The 21,016-nt window shown below is 47.8% G+C and overlaps 7 protein-coding genes across 7 annotated transcripts; 4 read left to right on the top strand and 3 right to left on the bottom strand.

The window, feature by feature from the left end:
* The first annotated feature begins 6,352 nt into the window (after positions 1-6,352).
* On the top strand, positions 6,353-7,081 carry BDW74DRAFT_116073 (ankyrin repeat domain-containing protein). Its single transcript, XM_073721913.1, has one exon. It carries the CDS (start codon positions 6,574-6,576, stop codon positions 7,048-7,050), a length of 477 nt encoding a protein of 158 aa, XP_073578111.1. The 5' UTR covers positions 6,353-6,573; the 3' UTR covers positions 7,051-7,081.
* Positions 7,082-7,773: 692 nt separating this feature from the next.
* On the bottom strand, positions 7,774-9,446 carry BDW74DRAFT_163573 (uncharacterized protein). Its single transcript, XM_073726125.1, has 3 exons — positions 9,147-9,446; positions 8,606-9,089; positions 7,774-8,560 (listed from the first exon to the last, which is right to left on the bottom strand). The coding sequence occupies exons 1-3, from the start codon at positions 9,383-9,385 to the stop codon at positions 8,231-8,233; spliced, it is 1,053 nt and encodes a 350-aa protein (XP_073578110.1). The 5' UTR covers positions 9,386-9,446; the 3' UTR covers positions 7,774-8,230.
* A 54-nt stretch (positions 9,447-9,500) lies between these two features.
* Positions 9,501-10,535, top strand: BDW74DRAFT_163570 (uncharacterized protein). The gene has a single exon (XM_073726124.1). It carries the CDS (start codon positions 9,962-9,964, stop codon positions 10,439-10,441), a length of 480 nt encoding a protein of 159 aa, XP_073578109.1. The 5' UTR covers positions 9,501-9,961; the 3' UTR covers positions 10,442-10,535.
* A 145-nt stretch (positions 10,536-10,680) lies between these two features.
* Positions 10,681-13,502, top strand: BDW74DRAFT_163568 (uncharacterized protein). The gene is made up of 3 exons (XM_073726123.1): positions 10,681-11,181; positions 11,238-12,837; positions 12,883-13,502. Exons 1-3 carry the CDS (start codon positions 10,763-10,765, stop codon positions 13,435-13,437), a joined length of 2,574 nt encoding a protein of 857 aa, XP_073578108.1. The 5' UTR covers positions 10,681-10,762; the 3' UTR covers positions 13,438-13,502.
* A 24-nt stretch (positions 13,503-13,526) lies between these two features.
* Positions 13,527-14,091, bottom strand: BDW74DRAFT_116021 (uncharacterized protein). Its single transcript, XM_073721912.1, has one exon. The coding sequence runs from the start codon at positions 13,953-13,955 to the stop codon at positions 13,602-13,604; it is 354 nt and encodes a 117-aa protein (XP_073578107.1). The 5' UTR covers positions 13,956-14,091; the 3' UTR covers positions 13,527-13,601.
* Positions 14,092-16,289: 2,198 nt separating this feature from the next.
* BDW74DRAFT_163565 (uncharacterized protein) lies at positions 16,290-17,568 on the bottom strand. Its single transcript, XM_073726122.1, has one exon. The coding sequence runs from the start codon at positions 17,406-17,408 to the stop codon at positions 16,413-16,415; it is 996 nt and encodes a 331-aa protein (XP_073578106.1). The 5' UTR covers positions 17,409-17,568; the 3' UTR covers positions 16,290-16,412.
* Positions 17,569-17,650: 82 nt separating this feature from the next.
* On the top strand, positions 17,651-18,863 carry BDW74DRAFT_116014 (uncharacterized protein). The gene is made up of 4 exons (XM_073721911.1): positions 17,651-17,936; positions 17,995-18,268; positions 18,331-18,767; positions 18,813-18,863. Exons 1-3 carry the CDS (start codon positions 17,752-17,754, stop codon positions 18,628-18,630), a joined length of 759 nt encoding a protein of 252 aa, XP_073578105.1. The 5' UTR covers positions 17,651-17,751; the 3' UTR covers positions 18,631-18,767; positions 18,813-18,863.
* Positions 18,864-21,016: the final 2,153 nt, after the last annotated feature.

Genomic DNA, 21,016 nt, shown 5'->3' with positions numbered 1-21,016 from the left:
GAGATTCTCGTGGGTTAGTAGTTTTGTTAGTAGGCTGGCTTGAAGGCGCTTCTCCAAGTGTTCAACATCCCATCTTCGGCAGTTGAAGCGCGTCTACCGTGTCTGCCACGAGGCGGTTGGTGTGAGTTAGGTTGGGAAGAGTGGGCGATTTGTGTTCGACTATATATTTAAGCAACGTCGAGTCGGCCGGTGGCGATTGCAAACCGTATTGACGCCCGTACCGCTTCTAAGTTTGGACTCCAGTTTTGATTATCTGAGGGCGATTTTCCGCCCAAATAGAAGGATATGTTGCCTCGGTGTGTGTTGGTACATTGCAACATTTCTGTCCGATGTGTCGTTCATCTCCGACATCGAAAGAGGAAGTGCTCTACCGTCTCTCTTGCTTGTCCGCATTCACACTGATCGGTTTCCGCAACGTTGATTTGGTAGAGGTATCCGTTTAATCTTGCCATGCCTGTCCGGAGCTGGGCCAGCACGCTCGCTTCTTTCCATGGTAATCGATCATACAGCTGTCGAGTGTGTTTGCCTGGGAGGGCCGCGTCCACCCTTTTCACGTGTTTGCCTACTTTCTCGGGCAGGCCTTTACTGGTGTCTTGTTGGGATCGTGCGATGTTGAGAGTGGTTGACTTTATTCTGGGGAGCTGTATGTATGGCATGGGGTCCTCTTGGGTCGCTGCTCTGGCTTGCACTTTAGCAAGGCCCAACAGTTTGTTATCCTCACTTGTGGAGACCCAGCGGATTATGATCCTGTTTCCATTTTTTCGCAGTCTTCTGATCAGCTTGTATATCAGGCAAACGTGCTCCTGGCCCGACTGTTGTCGCGGGTTCCCCAGTGTGAGTGCGGCCGCTTTATTGCTCGTGAGCAGCATGATTCTGTACGATTTCAGTACTGGTAGCGTCTTCAATGCGTGTGCCATTGCTGCCAGCTCTCCCGAGTATGGGTTCTGCTCCGATCTTGCGCCAAGTGTGATGGAGAAGGTCTTTAGTCTTGGCTTCTTGTACTTGGGCGGCTGCTTTTGAATCACTCTGCCAAATCCCACTACCTCGTTCCGTGCCGAGCTGCTGACTGCGATCTGCACAGACCCGCCGGCTTCTACCTGTGACTCTGGGGTTTGTCTAATATCGGCCTGCAGTCGTTCCTCCCATGGTGCCAATGTAAATGGATTAATAGTTTCTAGTGTTTCCATCTCGATATCTTTCAGCAGGTCTGCCACCTGATATAACGGCGAGCGGTGGAATCTTCGGAATTTCCTGATACGATCCGTGTTCCTGCGGAGTGGGTTGGTTTCCGGTAGGGTGTGGATGTCCGTCCACATCTTCACTGCCCGTCTCCAGAACCGGCTTTGCGCCGAGGCAATGTGAGCCTCTGCTTCCGCCACACTGGTTGCAACGGTGAGGAACGTTCCCACAATTGCTTGAGCTCCAACCCGTTGGACCCGGTTGATGGGCCCAATGGCCTTATTTTTAAAAGCGTGCCTCCAGACATTAGAGGCGTAGTCCACCACTGGGGCGACAGTTGATGTGAACAACTGCCGCGCGGTGGATGGGGATAGACCCCTAAGTCGTTTAAGCTCCATGGCTGCTTCTAGACCTTTAGACGCTGCCCTGGCTATGTGTGCCTTGTATTTAAGTCTAGTGTCCATCACTACTCTAAGGATCTTGACGTGGTCTTTGGGTTCAACGGCTTGTTCCTTGATGATGAAAGGCTCCTGTTCTGATTTCTGTGCTTTGGGGGTGAAGTGTATGATGGCCGTTTTTTCTGCTTTGAATGTCGCTCCACTCCTCCTCTCCCAGTCGAGTGCTTTGTTAATAATTTTCTTAATGCCTTCCCGGTTGCTCCGCGCAGTTGGCCCGGTCACCCACGCGGTGAAGTCGTCCACGAAAGCAATCGCTCCGCCGCGGCTGTCGATCTGTCGTTGCACTAGGTCTGCGTTGAAGAAGAGGAACAGGATTGGTGATAGGGGTGAGCCCTGCGGTAGTCCTGCCTGTGGGAGGCTTTGTACCTCAGACCCTTGCCCATTGATTTGGATGGTCGCTGTTCGTTCCGAGCAGAAGGCCTCGACCCACCGGAGCAGCACTTCTGGTATGCCTCGCGCTTTCATCCTCTGGAGTAGTCTTTCCTTGCAGACCCCATTGTAAGCTCCTTTCACATCGAAGCTGATCAGGCTCAGGACCCGACGGCCACGCCAGGCCGTGTAGATTTGCTCTTGCAGGAGCAGGAGTGCCTGTTCCGCTGATTGCTGTTTTCGGGCTCCAAAGTGACTGGTTGGGAGCAGACCGTATGTCTCCACTGCGTGTGAGATCCTTTCTGCCATCACCGACTCTAAAACCTTGCCTAGTGTCGCGAGAAGTGAAATCGGCCTCCAAGCTTTCGCAATGGTGTAGTCCTTTTTGTTTGGCTTTTTAAGTGGTATAATTTTCGCATGTCTCCACTGACTTGGTAGCGTGCTCTCTTCCAGCGACGCCTGGAACAGGTCAAGAACCCTGTGTTTAACCGCGGGCCAGGTCATCTTCCAAACTATCGCTGGTAGACCGTCTTCTCCAGGTGCCTTCCATGATTTTGCTTTGAACAGTTGTCGCTTTACTTCCTCCATGGTGATGGCAGGCATCTCTACTGGTGCCCTTTGCGGCCTGGCTCCTTCCTCCTCAATGTTGTTGGGTAGAGAAGGAAAGAATTTAGCCAGTAGCTCTTCTGCTTGTTCCTTATGATCGGTGGTGGTGGTACCATCTGCTCGGACGAGCTGTGGTACCTTCCCGAATGCTGTATCGTCTCCACTCTTCAGGTACTTTGCGGCCTTCCATATGTTGTTGTTGTCTGCAAGGAACTCCTTCCAGTGGTTTTTCTTTTGTTGCCGGATGGCATCGTGGTATTGCTTCGCAGCACTTTTAGCTGCCTCTTCTAGGTGTGATGTGATTCGTCCTGCCCGTCGCTCCGAGCGGGCGTGATTTCTCCAGTATGTGTAGATATAGCGGAGTTGTGTCAGGTCCATTGTCCACCATCTCTTTGCGTATGGGGACGGTCTGGCTTTTGGCGTCAAGGCATGCACCGCCTCCAACACCGCGGCCATTAGTTGGTTGGTTCTCTGCTGCACCGTGCCGTCCGACGGTGTGCCGTCCACGCTTGTGGTAATTCTGGCATTGATCTCCTTCCATGGTGCGTTTTTGAGCAGCAGTCGCTCCTGCTGTTTGGAAACCGGAACCGGAACGTCAAACACGGTCTCAATTGCTCGGTGGTCGGAGCCATGCTCTGTCCCATGTACCGCACACTTGACCATGGAACCCGTCAGATTCTCCGAGGCAAGGAAGAGGTCGATGGTTGACTTGTAGTCTCCACCTTGTCCTCCCCCCTGCCATGTCTTCGTGCCTCGTTTCAGTAGGCTGCTGAGAGCAAATTCACTCATAAGGTCAATGATCGGATCCGCTTCGCCCTGTCTCTCCAAAGACACGTTGTCTCCTCCCCAAAGTTGGTCATGTCGGTTAAAGTCTCCCACGATCAGAACTTCCACCAGTGCGCCCGTATCTTGCCTTACCTTGGTGATTGCCTTGCGTAAGCTGTTGTACGTGTCACGCAAGGCGTGGGCATCTCCCCCTTCCACATAGACTGATGCCATAAAAATCAATCGCTCGGGGAGCCGGATGACCGCCGCTGTTAGATCCGGGGATTTAATTGGTACTTGCTCCGCTTCCACGTCCTTTCTTACCCACAGCATGCTCCGGATTGCCCATCTTCCTTCCCTCCATGCGGAAGGGACCATCTTCGTCCATTTGTGATGTCCCATTGGAGTTGTCAAGAGTCGGCCGTTAATTCTTCTCGCTTGGGGTTCCTGGATTGCTATTGCCGCTGCATCCTGAATTTCTTCGTCGTTTATTAAGCTGTCATGCACTGCGCCCTGTTTCCTTATATTTAGCTGAATTATTCGGAGTGTTTTATTCATGTTGCACTGGATAAAGCTTCCGACAGTTTCTGCTGTATGATTCATGTGGGCCTCCACACGGAACGCACTTGAGGACCATCTCGTTGCAGATGCTGTGGCGGTGGCCTTCCTCGGCGCATTTTGCGCACTTCTGGGTCTTGTTGCATTGGAATGCCTTATGTCCGATCTCTTGGCAGTTGTAGCATTGTGTTGGTCGCGGTCGATGTTCAAAGGCGCTGGTTACGCCAGATTCCCCCCCAGCGTGAAAGAACCCCTCGGCCAGGAGCCTTCGTGCATCGGTGCCTTTGGTCAGGTACACCACCATTAACCCATAGGTCTTCGCACTTTCCTTTCTGCTGAGCCATGCAATCTTGGCAACGGTGGTTTTATTCTCCTTGCTAAAGGCTGCCGCGGCTCCTACTCTAATCTCTCCTTGTTTATCTAGCACGGCTGCTTTCTTAACACTGTTAACTTTGATTGGGTAGAGGTCGTCGCGGAGCACCCGGGCTCCCGCGCCAATTATTGCTTCTGCGACTTTCTTAACTAGCTGGTGTTTGGCTTCATCTCGGCAAGCAATTCAGATCTGGTTGGTGTTCTTTGGGTCCACCGTAACCGCGCGACATCGCCAGTTAGCGTCATTTTCCCTTGTCCGGATCTCTTTCTCCACTGCTGCCCTAATTGGGCCTGCGGATGTCCTACTGTTTTCACTGTCAGCCATCTTTGAGGTGTCTATCATGCAATATAATGTATTGGTGAAGGTGGTCGGTGTCGTGTTAAACAATGAGAGAGTCTGTATGTTGCTTGGCTGACTGGTTGGAGGGGTGCGGGCGACATTTGCATAGGATAGGTTGTTCGTAGGATCTGGGGTGGTCATAGAGGTACGTAGGGATTGGATTTCGCGAAGTGTCTCGTCATGGTTGGTTTGGGATGTGGCCAACTCATTGCGCAGCCCGGCTAGTTCCTGCTGCATCCCAGCGAGAGCTTCCGCAAACCCAGTTTTGACTTCTCTTAACTCTTCTCTGTGAGTTTCATCCCTTCTCTTGATTTCTCTTCGTAGCTCAATTAACTCTGCGAGCAGCTTAGTCATTTGCGGGTTACTATTGCCGGTTTCTGTTTCGTCCTCTGAGTTGTCGGCGCGTTCAGCTGCGGTTTCGTTGCGGGTCTTTAGTCTGCCTCTTCCTCGGCGTTCAGTTTGACTGCCCAATGCATATCTTGTAGCTTCCTCTTCTTGTTCCCGGGCATAGTTATTCGGTGGTCTGGTGACTCGTTTGGGTCGTAGCCGTGGTGGTGATTCTTCGCGTTCGTCGCGGTCGGGGGGTTCAGGGGTTCGTGTCTCGGCCTGTCCCGCGCGCGCGTCGCGTGTCGGCATCTTGCCCAACAACCTTCGGCAAGTCGCTCTCGAAATCCAACAACGAATACAGTCGAGAAATGCTAGTACCGCCTCCAGTACAGTGATGCTCCGAACTACTCTACAGCTACCTCGGTCTTATACAGTCTCGGTCTTATCTCTAGCAGATACCTCGGTCTTATACAGTGAGAGTCAAAACTAGTGTCACCCCTCAGGACGGTTGTCTTGTGTCCCGGACCCTAAGCTAAGAGCGCGCTAATCCTATTCTGTACTCTTCCAAGAAACTTTGTTTAGCCTGGCGTATGGTATGGTAAAATATATCACATGATACAAGTTCTTGATGCCACGTTGCACACTATCTCTGTCAGCTGAGGTGGAGAATTCTTAGTAATTCAAGGCCTCCAACTACCGAATTCGTGAGCCAGACGAAGTTGAATATAGCCATTCGCCCGAAGGGTGAATGGAGGATTCGGCTATACAAACTCCTTGCAGAACTTCTACATTTGCATATAAAAACCCTTAAGAATTCCTAGAATTAGAAGAATTCAGCACGCTCTTTACCTTCTATATAATACCGAGTATTCGATCAGTATTCCTAGCTAGTACGGTATTCGAGAGGCCTGATAATCTCAAACCACAAGCATCGATCCTCCCGGAGGATCACGTTGGTCATCAACATGACAACCCCGCTCGCCTCTCCACCAGACAAATGACTTATAATATGATAGTAAGCAGTCATCTTAATGCCTCGCGAATGGCAGAGGCAGCCGGCTGTCACACACGGACTATTAAAAACGCTGGTTGAATATGCCACTGTTCGGCGTGACGGCACCTCCAATCAAAGGTGGAAGACCACGAAAGCTTCCACCGCTGATTCAAGTCCTGTGCGATCACTTATTTGAGAAACCTCAGTTGTATAGTGATGCTTAAAATCGATCTTGACTCTTGAATGTCAGAACATACGTAGCCACCCCTGTTCCAAGCTGTATGCTTCCAGATCAAATGTTTGTTTATAGACCTCGCCGAACCGTCGTCATTCCAAAGAACAGTCTGACCACTAAACACGCACTAATTACCTCTCAGCCGCACTGGAGGTGAACCTAGCACAGCCTCATATTCGGAAAATTGTTGGGCCGTTTTGGGCACCATGGTCTGTCTCAGCCTGACTAGGTTGACAGATCTCTCTTCCTTTAAAACAGTTAACCCCACCTTCTGACTTAAAATTTCACTCTTAAGCCATACCCATCAATACTGTTCAGCTTCTTTAAGGGCAGACAAATTATCTTCTGATTTTTTTCCCCCTAGACAAAGATGTCATTAACATGGGCCCACGACGATTTAGAATCATGGAACGACGCTATCGACGGCCTGGTGTCCAACGGTCAACATGATGTGCCGGATTCTAATGGGGCAACTCCACTTTGGCATGTTGCAAACTACGGATATGCCAACTGCGTGCGGAAGTTATGTGCTGCTGGAGTGGCTATTGATCGGCAAGATTATTTTGGGCGGACTGCCCTCTTCCGAGCCGCAATACAAGGACATACGGAAGTTGTCAGAGTTCTTCTCGAATATAATGCCAACCCCGATGTCTGGAAACCAAATAAATTGTCGCCAATCTACGAAGCTATTACGAAGAGGCATATAGAAGTTGTTAAACTACTTCTATCTAGTCAGCCAAAAATCAAAATTCCTTCGACTGGCCCCACATCCATTTGGTCAGTTGTAAAGGACCAGGAAATGGAGGATCTGTTGGCGCAATATGGAGTAACTCGGCAAATAGCCTAAGAAATGCTTCATGTGGTTGTCAGATAAGGTCAGGGTCGTCCTGCTTAAGCATCGAGCGGACCTTAAGGTATTCTGATATTAAGAGGAAGAGAAGTGAAATGGAATATGCAATAACACATGGTTCGTACTGGCGATCTGACTATGTTACTGTAAACTGTAGCAATAAGGCACGAGAGGCAGAAAGTAAATACAGGTGGGTAGTGAGCGTCCTTATATACCTTCCCTCGTCGTCCCCATCGTCCCGCGGGGGGCCGCGAGGGACGACCGTCCATCGTCCTCCTCGTCCTTCCTGAGGATGTTCGCGCGATCCCCAAGCGAATTACATTGGCAAGCGCGTTATAGGAGATGATGATATGTTTGATGATGCCCCAGCAAAACGCCAGAGAACGGGGGGGGCGGAAGAAGTGGATTACCGCATGTTGTTCTCAGCGCCTAAGCGGGGTGGAGATAATGATGTGCTCGATGATACCTCTGCAAAACGCCAGGGAATGTGGGGAGTTGAAGAAGTGGATTATTCCAGGTTATACTCAGCATTAACACGCTGAAGGGGATGGCAAGAGATGCTTGATAGCGCCTCTGCAAAGCGCCGCAGAACGGAGGGAATTAAAGCGAGTCAGATAAGATAGTGCATTAGAGTAGAAGTGAAATTGAAGTTATTCCCAAGTCAAAGTTAATTATGCCGGCGATGACTCATCGCCTTACCGCCCAGCCGCCGCAAAAATGCCCTCCCGAGTTCCTTAAGAAGTACACAAACAAAACTCACCACTGGAAAAACCCAATGAACACCCTGAATTACGTTTCTACGTTACAAACAAAATTATAATTAATCAATCTGTTTTATAAGACCTGTCGTTCACCCATTGCGTGAGAGCCATCCGGCCCCTTTCCCTACAGAAGAAGTTGGGCGCGATAGGGAGGTGGTCTTGTGTTGAAGGAATAATAGAGAAGCCAAGGACTTCACGAACAACCTTGTCGCATTCCGCCGCCGGAGTGCCGTCGTAAAAGTCTGGCATTGCAGAAACAATGCCTTCTGAAGAAACAGAATAGATACACCGCTCTCGCATCTGCGCAAAGTCAACGGGAAAAGACGTATTGGGAAGGGCGGCAGAAGCTGCAGATGAAGAGGAGCGCAAAAAAAGGGGAATAAAAGAAGAAACCACTGATCATTCCGGCTCATAATTTATGAACTCAGACAATAATCACTATCATCATGGCGAGCACGCTTTGGCTCTTCCTCCTCGGACTGAGTGTCTGACTCGTCTGGTGTTACTGGTCGGCGGCGCTTTAGAACCCCAGGGCGAATGCTGTTTGTAGCACCACGATGTTGTTTCTGGGTCTCTGTTCTCTCTTCCGCCTGCGAAAGAAAGTCATAGAGCATTTTGGAAGATATTACAATCTCATGGCGGCCTATATCTGGATAGTCCTCTGCAAGATTGCTCGTCGCGAAGTCTTTCAAGCTCAACCGTAATGGATCTGAATCTAACGGTCTTCCATCGTGGGTTCGAAAGACCTAGCCTGGTAAATAAGAATACTCTCGTAATGCCGAGAAACATACCTCTTGGTCAACAACAAGTGACGCTACAAAAACCTCCTTGCCGGCCTCGAGGCGATAATCCGGCCGCCAAATAGATATAGTTGCCTGTTTAGACTTTTGATATTCAATATCCAGGCACACGACAACATTGATGCTACCTTCAGTACACAAAATATAGTCGTCGGCTAAATCCCTTACGGCCTGGCGTTTCTGAGAGTAGGAAATCTCAATGACAACGCCTGGATATTGTGCTGCAGTGTGTCCAAAAGATGCATCTGGTTCTCGTAAGATAGAAGTTTTCAGCCCATTCTCGTTCTCCGGTAGCTCGATTCTTGAGGAAGCGAAAGGCTTTATTTCTCTGACAAACGCAGCCTCCGAGCAGCCACTATTCTTTATCGTGTCTAGTTGTCGTGTTATCTCGCTAACGACTTCAGCACAGAAAGTTTCATGAAGGGCCGTGGGCATTCGGATCGTCAAGCACGAACGACGTGGGTCATAGTCGTAGCTAAAAAACTTGTGTCAGAAAGAGATTCTCATAAATTCACGAAACACGCAAACAAACCGCAATTTCCGCTTAATATAGGTATTGAGGTTTGGCTTTGACTCTACTTTTCGCAACAAGTCTGCGTACTCCTCGGGTCTAAGACGATAACTAACCCAAGGACGTGGCTTACCCCCGTTATAATGGTATTGGAAAACGTTGAGGATCGAGCAAATATGCTGGGCAGATTTCCTGTCTGATGGAGGAGGCGTTAAGATGGAGTCAATGAAACTCCCAGTGGGTGTGACCTGATCTGCCATGGGACCACTAACATAGCAACAATGATGTGTAATGGGTCAAACAACTTCGTGGAACAGTAGCGGATTGCCGCATCCTGCATTGATGGTGGTTTTCCCTCGCCCTAGCTTTTGGCACGTGCTTTCGTCGTTCGGGTAACGGGGCCTTCGCGCCACAAGTATGCCTCGGTAGGTATCCACCATTAACGCCACAATGGCTGATGGGAATAGCAGATATAGCCGCTGATATCCGATCAATTGTGTTCTATCTCTCCCCTTAGTACCAGAACCTCACAAAGTACTTGGTCAAATTCATGCAGTATGTCAATAGTCGCTCGAAGATGCACTTGGATGATCTATTTGTTTCGCGTGCTTTTTTAGCTCCGTCTTCGTCGATACATTTTCCCGAGACCATGATTGGGCGCACAGGATTACTGAACAAGCCTCCTTCACTGTTACTCAAGGTTATTGCTCAGATGGAGAGCGACAATATGCTTGGTAAGGCATCGCTCAGTGCTGTAATGGCCAGCAGTCTTCAAAGGGAAGAAGTATGCAAACAGTTTCTCTGGCCATCAAAAGACCATTTATCTCATCTAACACATGCATGTACATGACAGACTTGACTGTGCAATATGTGATCCAAGCCAGCTAATGGATCGTCCCGAGCGGATAGCGGAAGAGCCTCATATCCGTTGCGGCTTGATCGCTTCGGGAAATCAGGTCATGAAAGACGCCAGAACACGTGGTCTAATCGTTCAAGAGCTTGATATCCTCTGTTTTGAGATGGAGGCTGCTGGACTCATGGATGCGATTCCATCACTTGTGATACAAAGCATCTATGCTTATTGCGGCTCTCATAAACATAAAGAGTGGCAACCATATGCCGCCTTTGTTGCCACTGCGTACGCGAAGACTGTGCTCATGCAGGTTCCTTTTCAAGAGCGCGCAGGTGATTTAGGAGAATCAATATCTGAAAAGCGCCGCTGGATGGTACCTTTCCGGCAAAACCCGGGATTTGTGGGTCGAGAAGGAGAACTCGCCAAGGTTAAAGAACTATTCGGAAAAGTGAATGGGCCGTAGATGAGGATCTCGTTGAAATTAGCGAACTGTGGGGTTTGCTGGCTTGGCTCCACCCTAAGGAGTGCTGAATTAAATCACCATAGTGAAAAGTTGCGATGTAGGTTTGCTTTTTCTCTTCTGGAAAAATGATTGTTCCCTTAGCATAAACCAATAGGAAGATATTCTCTCGCAGCCTCACTTTTTCGGTGATTACCCCTCTTCGGCGATTTTCTGAGCTGGGTCAGCAACGAGATCATTTCTCTAGGCCGCTCTTTTATCACGCGGACGAATGACTTGACTTTCATATATTAACTTTCGATTGTCTGCTCTTTGTAATTCAGTATGGACCCTCTGTCATGTGCGGCGAGTGTGATTGCGGTCATTCAACTAGCTGGTGCTCTTGCAGATGTCTGCGGTGGTTATATTAGGAAGGTCAAGAACGCTCCAAAGGACATTGAAAATCTGAAAAGAGAGATCAATAGCCTCCAAAGCATACTTGAGTCACTTAATGAATCTCTGCGTGGACCGGGTGGCCACAAACTTACCACCCTTCAGAAGATATTTGATGACACCGGAGAGTGTAAGGTGACCCTGAAGAACCTGAGTGATAAACTCAATCCCGAAAATACGCAGAGCTTAACTAGGAGGAGGATATTTCGACATTGGAAATGGCCTTTGCAGCGCACGGAAGTGGATGAGGTTATCAGCCAGCTAAAGGGGTATACATCACTGTTTACAAGGGCTTTGCAGATTGATCTTGTGTAAGTCATCTTATTCCATTTTTTCAAAATCAAATACTTACTTTACTTTTACTTAGGAGATCTACCAACCGACTTGAACAAAAACTTGACCTACGTAATCTGAAAATTGTTGAAGGGGCCGCGTATGATTCCGCCGAAAACAAACATAAGGAGTGTCTTCCACAGACTAGGAGCGATTTGCTTCGCCAAGTCAGGGATTGGGCTGTATCAAAACAAGGAAAATGTATATACTGGTTGAGCGGCGGCGCCGGTACTGGAAAATCGACAATTTCCCGCACCATAGCGAGGCAGCTCGACGACGAAGGATTACTGGCCGGCAGCTTCTTCTTCAAACGGGGTGAAGAGGGCCAAGATAACGCGAAAGGCCTCTTTTCAACCCTGGCACAACATTTAGCAATCACCATTCCTGAGCTTGGACCAGAGATACAGAAAGCACTCGAGGTTGATCCTTACATTTCGGGAAAGGTTCCTGCGGAGCAATTCAGGAAACTTCTACTTCAGCCTCTCATCAATTTAGATCTAGGCCACACCGTCACCTTGGTGGCTGTGATCGATGCATTAGATGAGTGCCAGTCAGATACCAATTATGATGATGACCATGATATCAAGATACTTCTGCGGCTCTTACCTCGGGTACAAGCATCCAAATCTGTGCGCTTGCGATTCTTTCTGACGAGCAGACCTGAACTGCCAATCCGCCTGGGATTCCAAGAAGTCAAAGACAACCTCGAGAGTATGGATCTTCACAGCATCCCTACATCAGAAATAGCTCACGATATCTTGATTTTCCTGGAATATTCATTGTCACGAATTCGACAAAATAACGACCTTCCTGCAGGATGGCCTGGTAGAGACGCTATTAATAACCTTCTTACTAAAACAGTGCCGCTATTTATCTCTGCAGCTACCTTGTGTCGATTTATTGGGACAACTTATGATCCTCAGGATTGCCTACGAGATATTCTGGATGATAATTCAATTTATGTATCCGAAATGGCGCGAACGTACGTACCAGTGCTGAGTCAACTTCTGGTGGATCAAAATAAGTGGGCGGCTTCGCGTTTGGCTCAGAAATTCAAGGATATAATAGGTCCGATAATTGTGCTTGCGACCCCACTCTCCGTCAACGCGCTCTCGCAGCTTCTTGGCGTGAAATCAAGCATCACGTCAGACAATATCAAAAGCTTGCTGAAACGGCTTCACTCTGTTCTTATTGTACCAGATGATCTGGATTTACCTGTACGACTCCAACACCTATCTTTTCGGGACTTTCTTGTCGACGATATAACAAAGGATGCCGAGGAAAGTAAGAAGTTCTGGATAGATGGAGAGGCAACGCACCAGAGGCTTACCAACCAATGCCTTGCACTCATGGAAGAAAGGTTGAAGCAGAATATTTGCATGTTATCAGATGATTGCTTGCAGCGAAGCGACATTGACTCTGATTCTATTAATGGTAACCTGCCACCAGAGCTGCGATATGCCTGCCGATATTGGACCCAGCACTTGATGCAATGCCGGGACCCAGCAAATGAGATCAAAAAGGCAATCTCATTCCTGGAAGTGCATTTTCTTCACTGGATGGAAGTGATGAGCATTTTAGGTCTCATATCCGAGGTTATTGAAGCAATAAGCAGATTACAATCTGCCATTAGAGTATGTCTTCACGAATTATCAGGGACCCGCTAACACCAAATATAGGGCGCTAAACATCACAACATCTCAGAATTCCTTTATGACGCCAGTCGATTTGTACTTAAAAATCGTCATCTAGCAGACACCGCACCTCTACAACTTTATTCCTCGGGCCTCATTTTCTGTCCACAAACTTCAGTAACTAGGAACATGTTTATGTCTAACTTGTCAGATTGGTCTCAGGTACCTAAGGTTGAACAGTTCTGGAGTGCGGAGCAGCAAACTCTGGAAGGCCATTCTGGTTGGGTTCAGTCAGTTACCTTCTCACCGGACGGCACGCGGCTGGCCTCCAGCTCCGATGACCAAACCATCAAGCTCTGGGATGCCAGCACGGGCGAGCTGCAGCAGACGTTGGAAGGCCATTCTCATTGGGTTTGGTCAGAAGCAGATACTGGGATATCGATATTACATGATCAGTGGATCTGTCTTCGGGGTCAAAGGAAACTCTGGCTACCACAGGCTTATCGCCCTACTTGCATGGCCGTAAATAATGGAGTTGTTGCGCTTGGTACCTCCACCAGGAGAATCGTGTTTATCTCAAAACCCAGACTTATTTATTAAGTTAACTCAGAGTCTTAACTCACTATCTATTATATTTTCTAATCTCTTTTCAAAAGGAGGGCCTGGGAAGTATAGTGAATTTATACTTTGTTCGCTCTTAAAAGGAAGACGCTGAATACTTCCATCAGCTTCTTGAAACATCGAGAGCTATATTTGATTGCCACCTACCGGGTGTCGTCATACCCTGCGGGCTGTGGCTTACCTAAGCCCAGATCAAAATGGCTTGAAATGTGGCGTCGATGATTGATGTGTCTCCAAGTGGCACAAGCTATAATCAATACCAGGTAAGTCTTTTTTATATCGCTGTAATTAGTTCTGATCTGGTGCAGAAGTTGCATTATATCTAGTCTAACAAATCTACTCAACTGATATGCAACTAGTCCAAGCGATAAAATACGAAGGCATGACTTGAACGCCTCCAGTGGGTCCCAGGTCACTGTGGCGACCCTGGAAACGAAGCAGCCGACCGCCTGGCTAAAAAAGCAGTTGGACCAGAGACAAAGCATCCTTTCCAACATCTTCTGTCACAAGAACGGGGTTCTATCCGTAGGAGAATTCGGAAGGAATGGGAACAAGAATGAAAGACCTCTAAAAAAGGCGGCCACCTCCGTCGGATAGACAAGGACCTACCCTCAATCCGCACCCGAAGAATGTATGGCTCACTGTCTCGAAATCGAGCTTACTTGCTCACGCAACTCCGAACCAGCCACTCATGGCTTGTAACACATGGAAAACTACGCTGTCTCAGGGAGGACGAGAAGTGTGAATGCGGTGCACCAGAGACAGTGGTTCATGTTCTCGTGGATTGCCCGAAACTGAAGGACCTACGACAGAAACTACGAAGGAAGATTGGGGCGGCATTTAATAACATCTCGGACAATGCTCGGAGGATGGACCCAAGGTAAGGAAGGTAAGAAGAATGATATGCAAGACAGTAGCATCTTGGGTGCAGTACTAGACTTCGCAGAGGCATTAAAAAGGTTTCAGAGCCGCGCGCCACAGGGCCGCTAAACAGAACACCAGGCAGGAAGGCCACCACAGGCCGTGACGAGGCTCCAAATTCGTCGGTAGGTAATGGTTTTCTGTACATAGACAAGCATAGAGAGTAGATAGTGATGACCTGCATATTGCCTGAGGCGAGGGGCCAGCGTATGAATCACACACACACACACACTGGTATATATTTAGTTACAAACAGGACATAGATGCCTCCAACTTAGCGTCCCGTCAGACCTACGAGCATCCTAGAGCTGAAGACATACTGACTGACAACAAGCGGCGCAGAACTGGGGAAAACGAAGAGCCGGGATTATTCCATGGTATTTCCGGCACAAGCAGATGATACGCTTGATAATGCCTTCACAAAGTGCCGCAGGACGGGGGAACTTGAAGAGGTAGATTATTCCATGTTATTCTCGACATAAGCTTTGATAGCGCCTCTGCAAAGCGCCGCAGGACAATCAGGGCGGAAAAGCGAGACTCGCAAATAATGTCATTCAAAGGGCTCATTACCCTTCGTCGAGGAGCCTTAGACGGTCTCGAATAGCATATTTCCATCCATATAATTTACATACATCCAGATCCTATGACTTTATCTCACGACCAAGCCGCTCACGCAAAATCTACTTTCTGCCTACCACTAATTGCGCAGAATTCTGTACGGTATATGTCTTTTACGTGGGCGCTCGGCCAAGCGACTAGGGCGAATGAGAGAAGTCAGAATGTTTACCACAATATGTGGTTTTGGATGTTCAGGACACAGTTACTTTCTCAAGGCCCGCTAGTGCTCGCTGATACATCTCCTTTGCCTCTTTCAGCTGGCCCTGATCGAAGAAGATGGAGTTCCACGGGACTGGGCTTGGCGATTTCGACCGGCCGGACAGTTATTCCGAAAAATACTGCACCACAGGCGCCTTCAGGCTACTGGTACCCTAGACTATGTGTCAGCTGAGGTGGAGAATTCTTAGTAATTCAAGGCCTCCAACTACCGAATTCGTGAGCCAGACGAATTGACTATAGCCATTCTCCCGAAGGGTGAATGGAGGATTCGGCTATACAAACTCCTTGCAGCACTTCTACATTTGCATATAAAAACCCTTAAGAATTCCTAGGATTAGAAGAATTCAGCACGCTCTTTACCTTCTATATAATACCTAGTATTCGATCAGTATTCCTAGCTAGTACGGTTCAAAGGCTTCATACTATGCCTCGTTTTGCTTTAGGTTAGTTCTACTGAATTTATCCTATTTTGATTGGTTACTATTATTTGTCTCTATTGATTTCCCCAAAAGCCATACTCTTCCTAAGATGAACGGCATATATTATTTCCACGTCACACAAGCAAGTTGCCCCGAGCCTGTTTCATTATCCCTCTTCTCAGCGGCTGATGCAGATATCTTACTGGCGCAATTGCATCACGCGAATGGCCGTTCGATGGAAGGCTTTCGCGTCGTGCTCGGAGGGTGCTCTGTTTCTTTTCTATCTATTCTCTGTATGTACTCAAAGATAGTTTCTGCCCAGATATCTGATTGACCATTCCTTTACTTGAATTTGTTTGATGCAATACGATGGCTCGCCCCGTATGCGCCAATCTAGCCAAGACGAATTCGGGATCGCGATCATCTGCGCGCTGACCCTCGAGGGGGAGGCTGTCGAACAACTCTTTGGCAAAACCTATAACCGGCTCAGCGAATCTTACAAGAAACAACCTGGTGACCATAATGCATACTATAATGAGAGTGGCGCTGTTAGACGTCAGGTATGGGAAGCAAATCCCGCCAGCGCGGCAGCATACCTGAATATAGTTACGAAAGGATTCGCCTAGCGGCAATAGCTGCCGGTATCTGTGAAGAGCTAAAGCATTACTAGGCTAATTTGTACAGGAGTATACAACCAATCAATAGATAGTACCATTGAGTTATGTTCTTCACAAGCAGAGATATATCCCACCTTATATCAGCAAGGCAACCGTTCAACTAAGGTCCCAAAGTAAACATGGCAACTTGATTTCCCCGCTTCCTGAAGCCCCACGAAATCTGCCAAATAAGCACGGTGGCTGGAACCACGAACAGTAGAGTTGAGAGAAGAGCAGATAAAATCAACATAGAAATTGAGTACGCCCAGCAGGCCTGCCTTAACAGTTGATTTTGAGAGATACTCAAGAGGCCAAGCTCAGGATTGTCAGTCGAGGCTGATAGGAGAACTTGCATTGAAGACAGAACAACTGATATAATGGCAAACCCAAATATCAGCGGAGCCGTGATATGTCGTAGAAATGTCTGTATAGACCAGTATGGCACCTGATAGAACCAAACTGTATTGGCGCTTGGTGGTTGGAACAGCCTTACAGCCCAGTTTAATCGTGAAAGACGCAACTGACCGTAGTGATAGCGTTTGGCGACTTGGTTGTCATTATAACTCCGGAAGTATTGAATAAACCGGCACCATGCGGCCCATTCAATGCTGTCAGGAATAAGATGGAGTTCCTGTGCGAGTGCGAAATCGGAGCGATATTTAATAAGATGCGCATAGGACCGGACGAATCCCAATGCACTTAGTCGCTTGTTGGTACTCAAATGTGCACTAGAAGGATCTTGAAGTTGCGGAGATAGGCAAATCACCCAGAAATAATGGTTAAGCAGGTATTCCGGGAGCGGTTTGATATAGATTTTATTGTGGTGCCAGACAAGGTGTAGCTGGGGATTCTCAAGCAGCGTGATTTCGCGCCCTTTAGCTTTCTGCTGATGAAGCGGGTCAATACTTGCTCCAGACTTTCTGGCTACGAGCCAGAGGTTTGGATAGAGCTCGTCTAAGATGGGTGTCTCCAAATCCCGAGCGAGGAATAAGCTGACGTCATCCTGGCCTAGAGAAACATCCGGCTGGCCAGGGACACACTCCAGAGATTGAGAGCTTGGAGGGCTTAAAGCTGCTATTTCAGGGAAAGGCGCTTTCAATATAAGGGATGTAGGCATTCCAGTCACGTATGAAACTTTGAATAAAATCAAATTTGGGAAGAATTTGATATTAGGTTGCTCTTCAAAGCGAGTTAGCTGAGCTTTTCTGTGATCAAGCACTGGGCGCAGGCTGATGACAAGGCAGACATGAATAAGCTGAGGCTGTGCCCCGCCAAAAGGCCACATCAGCATTTGACAATCAAGCTGCTGAAAGAATTTCCACTCATTCTATCCAGTGGCTCGATTAATCTATCTATATACTTCGCAATACTGCGTCCACTAGTATTAGGCTAGACTGGACACTAAATTCGAGGACCCACTGCATCCACTAACAAAGCTTGGACCTTGCCGCAATCACATCATGGCTGCACCAACGGTCGCAGCTTATCTCCTAGTCTTTATACTGTCCGCAGCAATCCTCTACAATCAAGCAACCAGGAAAATCCCTTCACGACTGAATACTGGACAAGCTCCAAGGTCTGAGTTTGGTCTTGTTGAAGTGAAGAAAAATAACCTTGGTTCACGTCCCCGTGCTGGTGGTGTGGAGTAAGCTATATCGCCTGAGCCCCATATTCAGGTTTATTCTAATATCATTTTTAAACAGCGTGGTGTTTGTGCATGGCCTAGGGTCGAATCCAGATACAACCTGGGCAGTGAAAACCGATCATCGACAGTCTCCAACTAAACCAAGTGGTGAATTTATCTGCTGGGTTACCGACTTTCTTCCAGAGGACATTCCTTCGCCCGAACGAGAGAACGTGCGACTATATTTCTACAACTATGATTCATACTGGCAGAGGGATGCTGTTCAGGTGCGCCTGCATGAATTAGGAGAGGATATGCTATACAGAGTTCAAGGAATACGGGAGAATCAGCAAGTAAGTATAATTTTGTCCTTCCCAGTACATGTGCATCAATAGCTAATACATGTTTATCTCAGGGGCGCGAGCGTTATTTAGTTTTCATTGGATATAGCTATGGAGGCCTGGTGATCAAACAAGTACGTGCAAGGCCACCACACTTTATAACCAACTCAGTTATTCTCATTAATGGTTCAAGGCACTTGTTCACGCCAATCAAGCCAATCAAAATACAGCATACGTTGATATTGTCACACATACCAGTGCCATCCTCTTTTTGGGCACTCCGCACCGGGGTTCGAGCTTCAGCCAATGGGGCCAGAAAGCGGCTAGCCTCCTTTGGCCGCTCGGTTCTAATTTATCGATTGTGGGAGAGCTAACATATGATTCGCCATCTCTTGAAGATTTACAGAAAGATTTCATGCTGGCAGCAAAGGGTATTCAATCTATAACCAATTTCTACGAGAGACGAAAATCACGTATTTTAAAAGTATGGTGGTTGCAGTGGGAAGAGTTTGTAAGAGACCGAAACTCCTTTTTCACTAGATCTAATAAAGCATAGTGTGTTCAAAAGCAATCAGCTATCTTTCCTGGTGATCCAACCAAAATCAAAGACTTGGGTCTCAGGACAGATCATTATGGATTGAATAAATTCAAATCTCGAAATAGCGATGAGTATAAATCTGTCTCCAATGAGCTTTGCGGTGTCATCAAGCGATTAATATCGCAGCGACGGCATTTCTTGAGTATGTTGTTGATTGGGTTATAAATTTCTGTTTTCGTGTGCTAACTCATATTAGAAACAGAATTTTCAGCCGAGGAAAAGGACTGCTTAAGGAGTTTGCGCCTTACTGATCCTGCTCTGTATAGGGCTGCCCTGCTAAGACGCAAAGGACCTCGCGCGAAAGGAACATGCGAATGGATACTAAAGACTGACGAGTTCGTACGTTGGCTTGAGGTCTCAGAAGCTGGAGATCAAAGAAGCTCGAATATCCTTTGGCTTCATGGAAATCCCGGAACTGGAAAGTCTACAATGGCCATGACTATAACCGATGAGCTTGCGACACAACCATTATTTACTCACGGAAACAAAATCCTTGCATACTTCTTTTGTGACTCAACCAACGAAGAACAGAGAACGGCAATCTCCATTCTACGTGGTTTAATCTACTGTTTGGTCAACACTTGTCCTAATCTCATGAAGTATCTACTGCAAAGGTATATCGAGCGTGAGAAAAGCCTTTACGATTCCTTTGATGCGCTGTGGGCTGTTTTGATTGATATGAGCCAAGACTGTTCCATGAACATATACTGCGTCATTGACGCGTTGGATGAATGTGATTCAGAGTCACAGCAGGCCATTCTACGGCAGATTGCTCAAACCTTCTCGAGCCACAAAACAGTGGATACAGCTTCATCCCTGCCGCATATTTTGATCACTAGCCGTCCATATTACGAGATTCGCCAACATCTGCATCGCTTCGTAAACAGAGACCTGGCTTCCTACAGTGCAGTGAAGAACGATCTGGCGACAATGATTGAGGAGAAAGTCAAGGACTTGGCTGAGATGAAGCAATACCCGGACTCCCTGACTGAAGAGGTTTCTCGGATACTGGAAGAGAAGGCTGAAGGAACCTTCTTATGGGTTGGAATCGCTTGCAGTGAACTGGCTCGACCAAATGTGCAATCCAGGAATACTCTCGAGAAGCTTAAGGATATGCCCCGTGGATTACATGAGTTATACGAGCGACTTCTGAGCACGGCTATGAGAAACAATGATGATGATGATGATGACGCTACAAGAGACAAAATGGTTGACATGTTGAGGTTTGTTGCGTTTGCACGGCGACCTTTGAGAGTGACAGAGCTAGCTACTCTCTGCGAGCTATATCCGGAATATGATGAGGCCAGGCGCCTTCAGTTCACTAAAGACCATGTCGACCTTTGCCGATTAATGATTGTTGTTCAGGATGAACATGTCCGACTTTTACACAAGTCAGTGAAAGACTTTCTTGTTGGGAAAAGCCTTGGTTTTGATAAGCTAAGAACTCATGCGGATATGGCAAATCGATGTATTGACCATATACTGGATTGTGCTGGGATATCTAACACAGAATTCTCATATCTGGAATACGCCGATGAATACTGGCCGGAGCATGCGGGACGTGCTGATACGGAGTTTGCTATAGGCCAGTATCAAGCCGCATTGTTTGAGGAAAATTCAAGCACCTGGACGGAATGGCTGGGGAGGTATAATGAGCGAAATCGACTGAGATTTGAAGAGCTGGACGAAGGTTTTACAGTGTTGCATGCAGCCGCAAAGTGGAATGTCCTTCCTTTGGTTTGTTGGGCGCTAGAAATACCAGCAGGGAGCACAGGATTGGAGCACAATATTGAAAGACCCTACAATGATGCAAAGTGGGCAACATTGTCTGGGAAAACGCCACTGGAAGAGGCAGCACAGGAAGGGAGTCTGAGGGTCATGCATATACTCCTGAGGAGAATGATGGTTGGATCGATAATTTCCGAGCGGGTGCTGCATGCTGCAGCAAAGAATTGGAGACAGGGGAAAGATGTTATGGCCCTCCTGCTGGACCAACAAGGAGATCAGATCCAAATCACAGAGGATGTGGTGCAGGCTGCAGTAGGGAATTGGAGAAGTGGGAAAGATATCATGGCCCTCCTGCTGGACCGCCGAGGAGATCAGATCCAGATCACAGAGGATGTGGTTGTGGCTGCAGCAGGGAATGGGGGAAGTGGGAAAGA

The sequence above is a fragment of the Aspergillus multicolor genome, assembly GCF_047715735.1.
Source record: "Aspergillus multicolor strain CBS 133.54 unplaced genomic scaffold BDW74scaffold_50, whole genome shotgun sequence".
In the NCBI taxonomy this organism is placed as follows: domain Eukaryota; kingdom Fungi; phylum Ascomycota; class Eurotiomycetes; order Eurotiales; family Aspergillaceae; genus Aspergillus; species Aspergillus multicolor.
The sequence above is the reverse complement of the archived record's forward strand: the minus strand, read 5'-3'. Positions and strand labels throughout refer to the sequence as shown.